At 41.2% G+C, this 16,681-nt stretch overlaps 1 protein-coding gene across 2 annotated transcripts in view; it reads right to left on the bottom strand.

Annotated features, from left to right (window-relative positions):
- Positions 1-1,614: 1,614 nt before the first annotated feature.
- kcnh5b (potassium voltage-gated channel, subfamily H (eag-related), member 5b) overlaps positions 1,615-16,681 on the bottom strand; it is a 142,106-nt gene continuing 127,039 nt past the window's right edge. For both annotated transcript variants that reach the window (XM_079641236.1, XM_079641237.1), the window contains one exon: positions 1,615-4,105. In XM_079641236.1, the coding sequence (XP_079497362.1) occupies positions 3,023-4,105 (1,083 nt within the window). In that variant the 3' untranslated portion in view covers positions 1,615-3,022. The remainder of the gene's footprint in view (positions 4,106-16,681) is intronic.

Below are 16,681 nucleotides of genomic sequence, written 5' to 3'. Positions count from 1 at the left end.
ACAGAGTTTGGGGGTTTGTTTTAGAGCTGTCCTGTCAAAACCTTGAGTGTAGGAGGGAGGTGTCCAACTAACTGCCTTTCATAAAAAAAATTAAAAAACATTATATTCTACCAATCTTTTGGTGTGTTATGTGTCATGTTTGATTGTTGGATATAAAGAAAGATATCTCATCTACACACGGTAACACATCCTCCATCCCGCATACAGATATATCTATAATAATAAACGTAATACTGGCTTGCCTGTTGATATTATATACTATCGGACGATAAAGGTCCATATTCAGCCTTTAAGAGAATAAACTGTTGCATAGCATTGCACGATATTCAATATAAGTGACATGTACGTGAGATAAAAGGATATGAAACCAACTGGTATGTGATGCTCAACACAGGTACAGTAATAGCCATCATTGAAAGACTCGAATACATTTCTGCATTTATAGTGGGGGGCCAGATTGCCTGAAACTGCTGCTGACGTGTCTCTGAGCAAGGCACTTACCCCTGATTCTTGCAGGGGATCCGCTCAGTGGCCAACAGCAGAGAGAGCAGGGGAAACTCTGCGTGTGTGAAGCAGGATGGTACAGAAAACAGAAGCCATTAAACTGCTTATCTTATATTAATATATTCCGAACTGCTTTCTCTGAGGAAAGCTTTCTGTCCCATCTTGAAGTGAGGCCATTTTAGAATAGTAAATATTTTCCACATAGACGTGTCTTCTACAGGAATATATATTTAGCGTAAAGCAAATATTTCCAAGCATATGTCGGCCTATAGACTTCCTGGATCAGCAATGTCAACATCCTGGCATGCAACCTGTCATGCAGGACGTCACTGATGCTGTGAAACAATTTAAAGAGGGCAAATACATTCTGATATACCCGTCAATGTATCTTTAACATCTGAAGTCCTGACCACCTCAGTATTATACTGGTATATCATATCTACCAATCTCTTTTCCTATCATCCTGTGCTTGTTGAATTGGGGCATGTTGAGTACTCCGAGTATGGCACTAGACTGAAAGGTATGCAAAAATATATTTCTTCCTTAGATTTGTTATCTTTTAAAAAAATATATCACTTGCTAGCGGACCCTGTGACCTGGAGGTTTAAGGTGCCAACCGAGAACAACTATATACTCAGTAGAAGTTTGATAAGGGAACGTTTTTTTGCTTGTTATTCACCGTCTTCCTCTCATCGTTTTCAGTTTTTTCTACTGTTGACTGTCTAATACAGACAGACATCCAAATTCATCTATTAGTCTATCCTAGAGCCAATGACAAACAGGAATTAGCCACAACAAGGTCCGTTGGGCATTGACTAAAACCTCTGATTCACTGTTTTCTGCCACCTGTCCATTCACTCACACTGTAGATAATGAAGCAGGAATGACATGAACCCGCTCATTATAAACAATTTGAACCTTACATGATGGCCACCATGCATCTGTGGTCTTCCTTATTCTTATTAAATATGATTTTGCGTGTGTGTGTGTGTGTGTGTGTGTGTGTGTGTGTGTGTGTGTCAAATGATGAGTGCTGATATAATGTACTGTGAGGGAGGACAGAGTCTAAATCTCACAAGACCTGAAAAACCTTCTGAGAAAAACCGACTGATCTCCCTTTCTGTGAAGAAAGGCCTTTGGGGTTCACATCAAGAGATGCCACCACACTGTGTGCATGAAGAGTGTGTGTGTATATATGTGTGTGTGTGTGTGTGTGTGTGTGTGTGTGTGTGTGTGTGTGTGTGTGTGTGTGTGTGTGTGTGTGTGTGTGTGTGTGTGTGTGTGTGTGTGTGTGTGTGTGTCTGTATATGTATATGTATAAGTATGCACTCTGCAGTATAAAACTTCTCCTTTTGCATGCAGATTTAGAAAACTGATATCATAAGAAGTACAGTATTCCATTTCTTATTACTCGAGCTCTTTGCGGTGAAGCTGCTAATGGAATTCAGAGCGGGGCTTCAGAGCGGGGCTTCAGAGCGGGGCTTCAGAGCGGGGCTTCAGAGCGGGGCTTCAGAGCGACGCTCGCTGGTTAAGACTGCCGTGTGTGGTGCAGGGGCTGAGGGATTACATGTCTCTGTGCTGTGAGTGATCTTTAATGTGAACTAAACTCTGGTTTATTTTCCCTAAGCCTTCATCGTCGACCAAACCTTACCCAAAGTGCATTCTGCCATCCCTGAATCATGCAGAGGAATGGACCAATAAAAGAGGAGGAAAGTCCTTCATTCACACACATGATAACTTAAGATATAATATTCTCTCGGCGTACTTGAGCGATGCATAGACACGAGGAGGATCCTAACAAAATATCCATTTAAGGGTTCACCCGACATCAAACTGAGGCCAACCACATTTTTGTAATCAAAAATAGAAAATCAGTTACTATTATTATTATAAGAAGCAAATTTGATAATATAAAACATACCAGAAAATTCCACTTAAGTGTTGCTCATCCTCACATTTGTGTTCTTAGGAGGGTGAGGCGAAAGCAGAATCATTTCACAGGCAAAGAAAAAAAAACAATCCCATTTCGATTCCTCTATTTATAAATAATCCATGCACAATCCCTCTGCCAGTAAACCCCTTTGTTACTCAATGTCTATAGTGCTACCTGTAAGCAACCCTGAATGTCCACATAGTAAATTACCAATGAAAAATATTCGTATGTACAGTGCAGCTCAATAAAATGTCTCTTTAAATTAGATTTGCATGCAGTCAACTGCATAATATACAGGCGTATAGTAAGTACGATCAGTAGTTGTTTCTTTTTGCAGGCCAGAATCCAGCTGGACATGCATTAAGAGGTATGTACAATCACAAAAACGGGACCCAGGTCAGTACGGAGAGAGGACTCTCACTCGACCCGGAGATAAAAGTTAGTGTGCAAATGTTAGAAACTTTAACCTCGGAGGATTACGACCAGTGGCGTAACTGATGCCCAAAAATGGATAAACGTGATCATAGTAGAACAATGTGCCATGTGATCAGTGTTGTCTCCGGTACACCACTGGGTGAGCCCCCTTCAGAGCCCCTCGTCCTTCTCTGAGTCCGGAGAAACAGGCCTAGAAACGGTGAAAATGTCCTGACGTTGTATTTTGGTTTTGGGTGTGTTGTGTGCCAACGGCCTCTCGGGGGTCGGTCTCTTCTTGTCCGACAGCAGTTTGATGATCTCGGCCACCTGACCCTCTAGAGCGCCCAGCCGGCCCCCCAGAATCTGGATGTCCCCCCGGAGCTCCAGCCGCGTCTCGTGCAGCGCCGCCTGCAGGGCCTGCTCCGGGATGGGGCAGAAAGGGTGAGGGGAACCCGCCCCCCCGGGCAGAGGGCTGTGGAGGAGGGGGGAGATGGCAGCGGGGGTCCGTGCCTCCCCCGCCCTGTCTATCCGCAGCTCACTTTTCGTAATACCGCTGTCACATGAGTCTGTCTTTCGGAGCGGATTGTTGCTGGACACCCCGTCCTCCTCTACACCCCCGCCGCCTCCTGCTTCCTGACCTTTGCCCTCCTGAGAGAGCATCTCCACGGAAACAGCCTTGTTGTTAAGCCCCTCCTTCCTGGGCTCCACTGGCGCTGCGTTGCTTCTCAGACGCATCCACGCGCTGGCTTTCACCACGGGTTTGGTCAGCGCGGGGCTGGTGCTGACTTTCACCCTGACAGTCTGCTCCCCTGCAGCCCCCCCGGCACTGGGCTTCAGCTCCATGATGTCACAGTTGTTCTGCTTTATGGGGGGATCGCCGTACACCAGCGAGCTGTGCATGGGCGTGACCTGAGACACCGTCAGCACGCTGCTGCTGAGCAGAGCGCCGTTCTGCAGGGAGGAGGGGGGGCGCTGCAGGCTGAGCGGCAGGGAGTGCTGCAGGCTGGAGTGGCCCAGCTGCAGGCTGTGGGGGTGCAGGTGCTGCTGGTGCTGCTCCACCTGCAGCTGGTTCTTCTCCACGTCCAGCTGTGAGGTGGCCGTCGCCCCCTGGCTGCGCAGCTCCTTCTGCTGCTTGAACTTCTGGAACAGCTTCCGGACTGGGTGGTCCTGCGGGATGGTGAGCTGCACCTCGTTCTTCGCCCGCTGCCTCTCCTCTTCCTCCTTCTTCACGTCACTGATTTTGCGGAAAATTATCTGCAGGGGAAAGAACAACATGGCGCTTATCAGAAAACTTTTATATAAATACTATGAATAATAATTCTATCTCCCGCTTTCTACGCTCAGCATTGCACATTAATCATGGGAGATAAAGGATTTTCCCTAAAAGAGTGAGAGACAAATGAATATTTGTTATTATGAAAATCTGTCAGACTTTCTCTACTTGAGCACATTCACAGGAATTCCTTAGCAGTACACTCAGGTACTGTCTTCTGGAGATCCATGTTGAATTATCCATCAGCGCTCTACACCCCCCCCCTGTATTATTCAGCGCGTCTGGCGCCACTCTCTCCTGGCTCCGCTTACACACTAATTACATTGGGAATGAATGGCTGTCAGGCAGGCACCCAGCCCTCCTATTGTTGATTCAAGTGTTATTCTTAGTTAAAATGATAAGGCTCCCAGTAACTGGGAAGCTGAATCAATCTTGGAATTACAGACAAAAGGCACGGGAGTTGCACACCTTGCTGTCCATCGATAATCTACCAAACGACCACTTTACCTCCCAAACTCTGCTTTCATTTATCTCCACTTCCTGCTCATACAGCCACTGCTGCTGAGAGACCCTAAGCCAAGTAAAGTCTCCTCTCTGTAGTTTATCATCAAATCTCCGTGGCTGCCTGCAGGCATAACCGGTAACATAAACACTTTTAATTTAATTAACTATGACAAGTAGACTGTGGTTTGAGTCATTTAAAAGTTTGCACCAGTGGGTTTCTTTTTCCCGCTTGTCTGAAGAGAACAAAGAGTCTACTGTCTTTGTGTATAAATCAAAACAAGAATCTGTCACAAGTGAGCCGATGATGCTGATGTTACTCGATCAAATACAATGAACCTTCATTAACTAACCATCACTTTGAATTAACTTCAGCGACTTCATGGTATCATGGCAACAACAATCTCAACAGTCAAGTGAAGAGCACTCCAGCGTATCAAAAAAACGTAGAGAAACTCCCTCTGGAGGAACTATGGGATTTTAGATGGACCATAACCTATAGTATATAACACTTTAGAGGAAAGGGAAAACCCCAAAAAGCAATAGGGCCCCTTTAATTTATTTTCACTAAAAAGTTAATTTATTATATGAAATGTACATTTTCTCGGAGAAGTTATAATTTGTTTGAAAAATGCATTTCAAACAATTCATATCGTCTGATGTTTTAAATAGAAGTATAACAAGGAGATTTTAAAAAGGGTTTATAAGCATTAAAAGATGAAGTGGAAGCACCTAGAGTATTTTCTGTACTTGGAGTAGAAGCACTGAAGAAGAAATAATTGAAAATAATCAGAAGCTCCACTATAAGGGATAAAAGGTGTTTTAGGGGAGGTTTCACTGTAAGCACTGAATGGATTTGATACTACTGGACTTGCAACTGTTTCACCTCTTGAACCTCACAAATACTATTTAGAACCGAGTATAGAAAGAGTACTGAATGACTGCAAAAACCCAGATTTGTATTTCCAATTCGATAGATCCAATTTCTACAATATCTGCACAAGGGTAGGGCAGCGGGTTGATCAGAGAAAGTGCTTTCTCTCAATTGAAAATAAACTTTTCCTGATACATTAGACCAACTATATTTCACTCGGATCCATCCCTTTATAGAATTGGCGGCCAGTGGTTTTAAAAAAGTCATAAAAAAAAAAATTGGCATTGCAGTTATTGTTGACAGCGCGACGCGTCTTTAAGCTCCGCGCGATGAGAGCTTTGACCACGTGGCTCCTGGTTGAATGGCCTGACACATTTCTTGCATTCAGCCTACTTTCTTCTGACCCAATTATTCCATCCTTCTGCTCAACATATGGTCTCATTCACAGTCTGAAGTCCTGCGTGACACATTCACAGAATAACACAGAGTTATGACTAATGCTTCTGAATGGCTCTCTTTCTCGTTAGCGTCTGAGAAGTGAGGAGTCATAAGAGGTGGTGAGAGAGATAAATGGCTGCTAAAGATACACTCGGATGAACAGCTGTCATATTAACGCAGTATATGATTACTACAGAGATTATAAGGAGCTATATTAAATCAGCATCGCGTATTAAGGCCTTTCGAATTGAAAGTTTGAGGTGACATTATGCCTGCATTGATTAATCACATCATCAATTGTAAGAACTTCCTGATGACATAACGCAAAGTTCATTTAATAGCTCTTTGAGCTGAATAGGTTATGTAATTAGGTTACACTATTGAACACTGGCATAAGTGGAAGTCCAGGCCTCATAGTAATCAGAAGGGTATTAATCTCCAGCAGTGAAACCACTTGAATTTGATTTCCTCCTGATTTTCAGAATCTGTTTAAATGCTGGCTAAAAGCTAATGACCATTATTGACATCTTTTAAAATGCCACTCCATATTTTCAAGCTTTGCCCCTTGTGCTTGTTAAAGTTATTTATTTTGTGGGCTTTTCTACAATGTCAATAGATTGACATTGATAGCTTTGTATAATGTTGCTATGTCTGTGTCATCTTAAAATGGCTTGAAACATTTGCAGTGGAAGCAGTGGATGTGTAACAGCTGCTTCCTGGCAGCTTGTGCACACCTGCGTCCTCCAAGTGTTTTTGAAATATAGCCAATAAAGAGCAAAGCACCGTTTTTGTGTGTGTTTGTGAAATTGACTCAAAACAAAAACATAAAACTTGTGTTCGTCTAAAAAGTAGCAGACTACCAGGTTGTCCCAGTTGGAAAACAGGAACATCAAATGTTTTTACCCAAAATGTGTGTTGTCTTTCCGTGAGTTTTATCTTTATTTTTCAGTTATATAGTACATCTTTAGTTGTGATCACCAGCTTTAAAGCACAGAATATGTACTGCCGTTAGCAGATCACCCTCCCACGCTTCTCTCTTTGAGTTCAACAGTGCAGAGGTTATCTGAGAGCCACAGTGCATTAAATCAGCGTGGTCCCTTTATAGTTAACCTCACACTCTCCTGAGAGTGCAGCAGCGTTCTCCGGTGAGATCCTAATGCAGATGTGAGGATGCACATGCTTATGGAGAAACATTAGCATGCAGAGCCTGGAGGGGATTGGCTCCACCCCAAACAGAAGGACCACAAAAACATATCCAACTAAAACACCATCCTAGACCACCCTTTCGAAAAGAGCCAGTCAGATAAATGTGAGATTAAAACAACTACTTTAGGCTATAAGTGCTTCAATTTGTCCTGATTTAATCCTTGAAATGTGCTTATCTGAGACCAACAGCCTCCCCAAGTTATCACACACTATCAATAAATCAATCAAATTGAATTTATACCGCTCAATATTAGAAATAACACATTTGTCTCAGGGGGCTTCACGGCGTGTACAGCATACACCACCCTCTTTCCTTATACCCCTTTTATCGTACAAGAAAAAACTCCCAAAGAAATACCACAATTAATGGGGGACAATGTTAGAAGCCTCGGGGAGAGGTAAAGGAAAGGAATCCTCTTCCAGGACTCACAACCGTGTGATAGATTATAAAACAAACCAAATGACAAAAAATGATACTGTGAACGTACTGTATATAAAAAGGTGGATCAACCAAGATGTTAACACCTCTCGTTTGCTCCGTTCACTATAGTTACCAGTGGCTGCCCAATGTTGCTTCAAGACAATGGTATTATATTATCATGTTGTCAACAGAAGCACACCTGTTAGCTCTCATTGCTCCTAAATGGGGGGAAAAGCCCCCCAATGATATCAGGACAGCAGATTATACATCTTCCATCACAGACTGAAGACTCCACTGCGCTTCAGTCATTCAAAACCAACAAAATACAGATGTAATTTATTGCTGATCTTGGATTTGTATATTCATGGTTAATATCATTTATTTGAAGTTGCTGAATATGTGAAATATGTTGTCTGTGTCCTCTGAAAACTGCATTACAAATCTTAATTTATTTCAACCAATTTGTTTCAATGATTATGCGAAGGGCGTCTGCTAAACGGATTTCGGCTGTAAGAGTAAACACTAAGGCTGCCGTCTTGCTCCCCAAAGACTTTTAATATATTTAAAAATAATATTTTTTGATCTAAGATTGTCAGCAAGAAGTATCCTGCTGACCCTAAAGTCTTGTACCAGAGTAAACATATCTCTTTATGTTTCCTTTACAGCTTCTCTCAAAGGATTTCAACCATAGTCATTTAAAAGGAGTAGGAATAAAAATGAATTGACATCAAATTAATGAGGTTTATAATTGGATTTGCCCAGGAACAACATCATATCAGGGACAAGAATACAGAAATCAGATGGGGGTTTTGACTCCAGACATCTAATTAAAAGGTGATTTACATTAAAATAAAACACTTTTTCTCTTGTTGTAAAGGATCCAGGGTCTTGAACATATTCCTGGATTTCTGTAATTGTGGCAAGATGTGATTTGGAATTACAAAAGAGAATGGTTTCCCTTCTGCTGAAACTGATGGTAAACCTGTATGGAGGTATTGTATTTGAAAATGTCTAAAGGGATTAGTTCCTTCCCCTACATGCAATTTGTCTTTCCAGTCAAATGGACCAGATTGTTGTTTTGTTTCTCTCTTTTGTCTTTTTTAAATTATAAAAGAAAACTTAAAAGGTTAAAGACCAAATTCAATTCCTGTGCTACAAACTATGACACTTGCGATATATACATTTAAAGGGGACCTATCATGCAAAATGCACTTTTGTACGTCTTTTATATAAGAATATGTGTCCCTGGTGTGTCAGGGAACTCACCAAGTGTCAGAAAACACAACCCTCTCTTTTCCTCCATACCCAAATCTCTAAAAACGGGGCTGCAATGGATCTGATACAGACTGATACAGATTTGAAAATAGTGTGATGTCAGTGACGAGGAGCTCCGCCTATATGGCCAAATCTCCACCAATCAGGGGAATGAGAGGTTGCCGTGGCATGGTAACAGCATGGGAACATGACACTCATAACTCGCCCCCTCCTTTGCAGGGGGGCGTGGTCAGCTGCAGCGCATGCAAAGACAGGGTGGAGGAGAGCAAAATAGAGCGAAATGAGGCATGGCTAAAATGCATGATCTGTTTGGTATTTTGAAAAAAAAAACGTATAAATATACCTTATATAGTTATGGCCCTACAATATATTATTCAAATATAGCATGATAGGTCTCCTTTAAAATGAACATTAAGCGGCTGCAGAGGGTAGACTGTGACAGGATATTATGGCTCAGATCTAGTGTTTCTTCCTTTTTGGTGCCAAAACGACACATACATCAAATAAAACATTTATAGAGAGCTAAAGTGAGTTAGAATTAAATAATTATCTTTAGCAATAAAGTAATGTTGCTCTTATAGCTCTCAAAGTGCTTGGTCAGAATCTTAAGTATTGCCAGATTCATACAGATAATGTATAGAATAATTAAATGGAGCTATTAGACGAATAGACACAAAAATAGAGGAACATTTTAAAACATATCTCATATCATAGCGGGGATGAAATGAACAAATTACTCAGCCCAACCAGCGTCACTCTGTGAAACTCTAAATAAACCCAGACACTGCTCTTGAATATTTAAACAGACCTGACGTACATCCAGGCAGCTCGTAAACACAATGTGTAATTTGTTCTGTCTGTAGCTGGTGCTCTCATTATGGGGAAAGGGCTTTACCAACGCAAGAATCCAGTTTATATTGGAACTATTTTTGGCTTTGAAGTCTGGGACAAAAATAGATTTTTGGTTGGAGCTCATCTGCGCCCACAGCGGTCTGAGGCTGAGAGAGCAGAAAACAAGAGTGTAAACATGCTGCTTCTTTTTATTTTAATACCTACATGCTCTTATCTCTGGTTAAAGGAAGAAGACTCAGTCGGGCAAAACACTTCACACTATGAAGCAGAAGAGCATGCATCACTTCACAAGATGCCACTTTTTAGCTTTTGGCACAACTATTCTTTATTTAGCCTTTGCAGACCATTTGCACACACACACACACACACACACACACACACACACACACACACACACACACACACACACACACACACACACACACACACACACACACACACACACACACACACACACACACACACACACACACACACACACACACACACACACACACACACACACACACACACACACACACACACACACACACTAAAGGAAAGGGAAACCCCTCAAAAGCACAATAGGGCCCCTTTAAGTGTATTTCTAATTTAAAAATCAGAGGCAGTATCATACTTGCTGTATTTGCACACTAGAGAAATGTGTTACAATGAAGAATGGCGTGAGGAAATAAACAAAAAGAGAAAGAGAGGAAAATAAATATATAATATTATGGCCACAAAGTGATCGAGGATGATTTCTAAATTCTTATCTAATAATCTCAGTATGAAATGTGTGCGGAAGTCGCTGCTAAGCACTTTGGATCGTGATTACATCCAGCCTCTGGTCTGTGAGCACTTTTATTTGAAGTGTCCTCAGCTGATGTCCCTCTCCTCCATCACTCTCTCTGTGCACCGTCTCCTTTTTTTATTTTATGGTTTGTTGTTTATGCAGAGCTGCCGGCGCTCTCCATCACTCATTCATCACCGTAATCGTCCGGCAGGAAGCGGCTGTGTGTGAATGTAGAGAGAGAGAGAGAGAGAGAGAGAGAGAGAGACGCAGGAATGACGGGCCCATTAGAGAGGAGCGTGACTTCTTTGTGTAACGGTTCACATTCGGATTAACCAGAAAAACACCGATCTACAGAGCAGAGAGAAACCTGAGACACGTTTATTTCTGCGGAGGCTTCAGACAGGAAGGAAAAACACATTGTGAACTGTTGTGTCATCATATACTTAAACTATCAAAGATCCCATGGCCTTTTGGTGAGTAAGCCCTAACGATGCTAACATACAGGTACGCCTACAACAATGACACCACTGTATAACTCTATGCTTATGAAGTTCATCTAAAAATACTTCGGTGAACTTTAACAGCAGCGGAATTAATCAGTAGAAAAAAATGACACAATCTTAGTAAGCTCAGAGGTTCATAAAGATGGTCTGAACAGAGATGACACACAAGGTCATAACATTTAGATTAAAAGATGGGAACTGAACCAGAATGAGTAATGGCTTCTGTCACTTCCACCTCAAAAAGCGAAAATGACTTTTAACTCCTTTGATGCGCTAATATTTATTAAATGTTTCATTATGGTAATGAGGTATTGAGTTTTGGGTCATCATTGGTTCTGGGGAGAAATCCTATTTTGCCATGGTTGTAGGTTTTAAACACAGTAAGTTACATTAAGAAAAAGAGAATATGGTATTTTTTAAAACCTCACTTTGCAACAGTCCGTTTTTTAACTCCAGGCTTGTTTGATTGAAGAGAAAAGTCTAAAAAAAGGAGAACAATCCAGACTTCAGAAAGGAGGAAAAAAAACAGATACATTGACTTTTTCCTTTTGAGTTGATATTGAAGTGGGTATGGAGGAAGATCGGGCGAAAAGGCCTCACATTTTTTTATGAAATAAGTTTTTAGCCTAAAGCAGAAGATAAGGAGTCGGTCTGACTGGAGTGGGATTGAACAGGAGGGCTACAGGTTTGAAGTTTATAGTTTAAGTTATAATCTTTCAGATTGTTTGATGCATGTAAAACAAGTAAAATCAAATCCGATGATTCTAAAATCACTTGTAATATTTATTTGTATTCCAACAATGTATCTACAGTCCAATTTAAAATAACTTCAACCTCATCTTCACAGCGCCTTACGATGACATTCAGATCAATGTTTATCTGTCCGGCCCACAACTTTCCTCTTCAGGTCCAATCCCACCACTTTCATACAGTAGTGTCCTTTTTTGTTAAAAAGCTCTTAAAAGCTACTTAACACTACTTAGGAGCAAACAGCAGAAGTTAGAGACAAGCTGGAGAGAATAGTGGAGTATTAAGCAGCTTAAGAGGTATCATTTATTTGGAAGTTGGTGGAGACCAAGCACAGAACAAAATGGGAGTGAATATCTAACTTGTATTCGTCAAGTTTCTCTGTAACTGCTATGTGAAGGAAATGCTTTCTAACACGTTCAATACAAAAGGTTTGTATACAAGGTGATGATATGTTGAGTTCACACATTGTTTTCCACGTCCTCCATATGTCAACAAAACAAACAGGTGCCACTTTTCCTGTGAAACCCCAAAATGCTTATTTTCCCAAGTAAAAAATGTATATCCCCATGAGTTTATCAAATTCAATGTTGCTGCAGTGCATGCTGGGTGTCAAGATCTCTCATCATTTAGGTAAAAGGAAGAGTTTGTGCTCATCTGGCTCATTTTGACAAATATGAGAATCAAAAGCTGTGCTAACTCAGCTTACTCTGCAGGCTGTGATGTGAGGAAACATGGTTTTTATATAATTAACAGCAGTGCGGCTGCATGAAGCCAAAGCCAGCTCAGCACACTGAAACACATCCAAACACTCCGATCTGCAGCTGGCAACCCTCAGTCCATCAAACTGTGTGAATTATACGGAGTACTCTCACTAATAAAACATGATCGAACCGCGATGCAGGCGCTTTTTGCTTTCATGCAATAACAAAATGGTTGGCGGCAGCAGGAGGTGGAGGTTTAACAGCTCTAATAACAGGCAGCGGGGAAAACAGGATCCAAATGCAGACATGGGTGCTTGAGTTACAGTATGTGTTTATGTAATTCAAAAATCAATGGACAGGCTTACAGGTGTCAGAGACCGCGGAGGAATCTGAGGGGGCTGAAGCCGGTACGCAGGTCAAGATGTGGGCAAAGATTGCATTTAAAACAGTAAGACGAATCTGGAGTATGTTTTCAGTTGACAGGTAGTAGACAAATTCAGTCTGACTTCCAACAAAGACGACAGCATAGTTGTGTTTAAAAGCTTTAAATCTTAATATGAGTATTGCTAACTGACAAGAACCTCTCGTGACCGTGTTAGTTATCATCTATATGGAAGAAGAAGAATAAAGAAGCTTGAAAATGGCGTAAGGCAGCAATGTTTCTGAAAGAGGAGGTCAGGGGTGACAGTAATGTCTTCTTTGTTTTGCATTTAGTATCCAGCAAGGTTAAATTGAGTTTTATCTTATCGATAACATATGCTGAAGGTTTGATTCTAAAAGTTTCATTGTCATAATGATCCTTCTGACATTTAAAAATCCTGCATTTGATTACATTTGAATCACCAGAAGTGTTTCTGTTTTGTCTAAACCAACTCACAAAAAGAACTAATAACTATAAGAATAATAAATCATGACGTTTAAATAGCGCGTTTTATAGTGCTGACAGCTGATAGAAACTAAGTATGTAGTACAATATAAACACTGTAAAAAAGACCCCATTTGGAACACGAGTGGGATGAAGCCCATTTAGTTCACATTTTTACCTATTCCTGAATTCTATAGAGGCAGAGAGGCAACAAGAGTACCGTACATAGAGAAAGAGAGAAAAGACTATAACATGCAGTAAATCTCCCAGGCCAGAATCAGGGCCGCTTCTGGCCATGTGGGCGTCACAATGGCAGGTTTAAGGAAGGTAATACCTGAGACATGCTGAGTGTGTGGGAAGTTTAATCCTGAATGCTGGAGGGGCAAAATAGTGTGTGTGTGTGTGTGTGTGTGTGTGTGTGTGTGTGTGTGTGCGTGTGAACGTGAACACGATATGTGTGTGGGAGCACTCAATCCTGCACATGATTACATTTGTTCCATTGAGTTGTAGTTCACACACACACACACACACACACACACACACACACACACACACACACACACACACACACACACACACACACACACACACACACACACACACACACACACACACACACACACACACACACACACACACACACACACACACACACACACACACACACACACACACACACACACACACACACACACACACACACACACACACACACACACACACACACACACACAATTAAATGATTAAATGATCTTAGCTGGACTGCTGGATCTGACTATTGACTGCAATACATGATAACATGAAATAACAATAGGACCGAGTGGCGGTGAAGGGGGGGTTGGGTGGGCGGGGGGGGGTTGGGGGGGGTGCAGCTAAAGCTCTGTTCTGGCAGACGTGGAACCAGCTCGTATCATGAAGCTGCTAAAAATAGAAACGGAGAGAGAGAGACTGCCGGGCAGGAAACACGAGAGCAAGATGAGATACAATCTACTGAGTTTACAGAGGGAGCGTCTGCATGTAACCCCAGTGGATATTAAGGCTTTTTTTACCTCTTAAAGTAAGATGCTTCCCACCAAAATATTTGATCCTGCAAACATGTACTTGAATCAAAGCACATTGTTCTTTATGATTATGTTTAGGCACTCGAATCAAGGGTTATTCAAAGGATTTGGTTTGAATACAATAAGATGGCTTAAGTGTTTATTATTGTTTAACTGAAACACTAGTGTTTTCCTAAACAACTTTGTGCAATTATTACTGTTATGTACAATCAACACATTATTTCTTTAGAGTTTCAAAATGTTCATTTCTGATTGTTATTTAAATACCTTTATATGTTCCCTTTGCAGGAACGTATTTCTTTAACCAAAGATTTGTACTTATTTGATATTTGTTCTATAAATGTATTAACGCTGTACATGTCTCGAGTTGAGGGACGAATACATTATTTCTGATTCTGGTTTCGGACCTTAACCAAAGGGATTTTGTGGGAAATCTGCCCACAGACAGAGTCAGGGCAACTTCCACCCTGACCATGTTTGGGACTCTATCTGGTGTAAGTTTTTTTATGTGTTTGTATGCTTGGATATTTTTGGACTGCACTCATCATGAGTCATTTTTAATCAAAAACGATTTTTTTTTAGCTTGGCCACAGGAAACCTTCATCTTTTATTATGATGCATGCATTATTGTCCACGTTATTCAGCAAGGGTCCGTGAGAATTTCTCAAGGCCATAAACAAAAAAACAAGAGCTGTTGGACCAATCTTAGCTTACAAAACAACAAGTCCACAGGCCTTTAAAACTATTTACGTTCTTTTAAATGATCAGAGTAATTAGTGGTCCTCTCCAAAGTGACTTGTACACACATACTGTATGTGCAGGGAGTAAATAAGTGTCAGCCGTTCGATCCGACACCCCACAGTCAACATGTTGAAGTGAAGAACCAAAGAATTGCTCCTGCAGTCATGTCTGGGTATTGAAGTTAATGTAAGTCGCTTTAGATTAAATTCACAACTAAAATACCATGTGATATACTGCACTGTGCACATACTGTGTGAACATGTAACGTGTTATCACAGCCTTTTGCTTTCCGCCCACATGGCTCACAAACAGTCCTGAGAGAGTGAGGGAAACTCTCCCTAGGTAATACTGCCCAGCGCCCTTGCTTCCATTTGTATTGATTTGCTGGATCAATGAGGCGGCGTGTGGCGCAGTGGATAGTGAGTTGGTTTTCTTATCAGGAGAGCACAGGTTCAAACCCCACTGCAGTCAGCCTGTCGTTGTGTCCCTGAGACACTTCACCCCAAATGGCTCCTTAGGGGATTGTCCACAGTATTTAGTATGTAAGTCGCTTTGGATAAAAGCATGTAATGTAATGTAATAATAAGACATTCCTTAACCAAGTAATTGTTCTGGCACACACCGTGAAATCAATCACACACAATCACATACTGCTGCGGCATTAGAAGGACAGCATGTGGACTCAGTCTTTTAAGAGCGTGTTCGTTTTCCTCTTTTCTGGAACAACTAGAGGAAATCTTCCCTCGTCTTTCTTTAATGCAGATCCGACTTCTCCGGAGGGACAAACACCGGAAGAAAGAAAAAAAGTTACTTTTTCCTCTGAACTTTAGCGATGTATTATTTACCAGACAGGGAGGAGGGGAGGGAAATGAGACTGTGTGCATGGATGGCTTGTTCTCCTCTCTGCTGCACCTCGTCCCTAATGCTCCTGCCGACTCCCCGCGGTCCACCAGGCGCACACACAGACACATGCACAGTAAATGTTTCCAAATGTCTCCCAATAGGCACGTACAGTACAAGACAGCCATACACTTCAAAGCTCACAATCATTTGGACACCCACACTGTATATTTACTGACACACTAATTATCCAATGTGATTCTAATTCAGCAGTTCAATCCAGGATTATATAATTGGCTTTGATTTAAGTGTGTTTGAGTACTGTGTAAAGCACCATATACATCAGAATGTATTGCCAAGTAGGTTTACACATATTTCATTATTTAATAATATGTTACATTGTGTTTACAATCTTCTGAAAAATATTGAATTACAATAATTATTTGATCAAGTATAAACTACCAAGACCACTTGAGTGTAGTGAGAGGATAGGACTTCTCTTCATGGTGCAATTTTAGGACTTTAATGCTACTTTAATGCTAAACACAAGTTGACATATTTTATACATTTCTTAAACATGCTGTTTGTATGTTTTCTATACTAAGAAATAGATTTTGGTATGTTGGACTGCTGGACCGATACAAAAACACATTTCTAGAATTCATATTATATTCTAGGACCACAATGTATGCATGAATGCACACACAGCAAGTTTCTACACACTCGACTTTATTCATTATTAAAACTGCAAGCTCAG

This window comes from Notothenia rossii (genome assembly GCF_949606895.1).
Source record: "Notothenia rossii genome assembly, chromosome: 7".
Lineage (NCBI taxonomy): Eukaryota > Metazoa > Chordata > Actinopteri > Perciformes > Nototheniidae > Notothenia > Notothenia rossii.
This window is presented reverse-complemented; position numbering and strand designations above follow the sequence as displayed.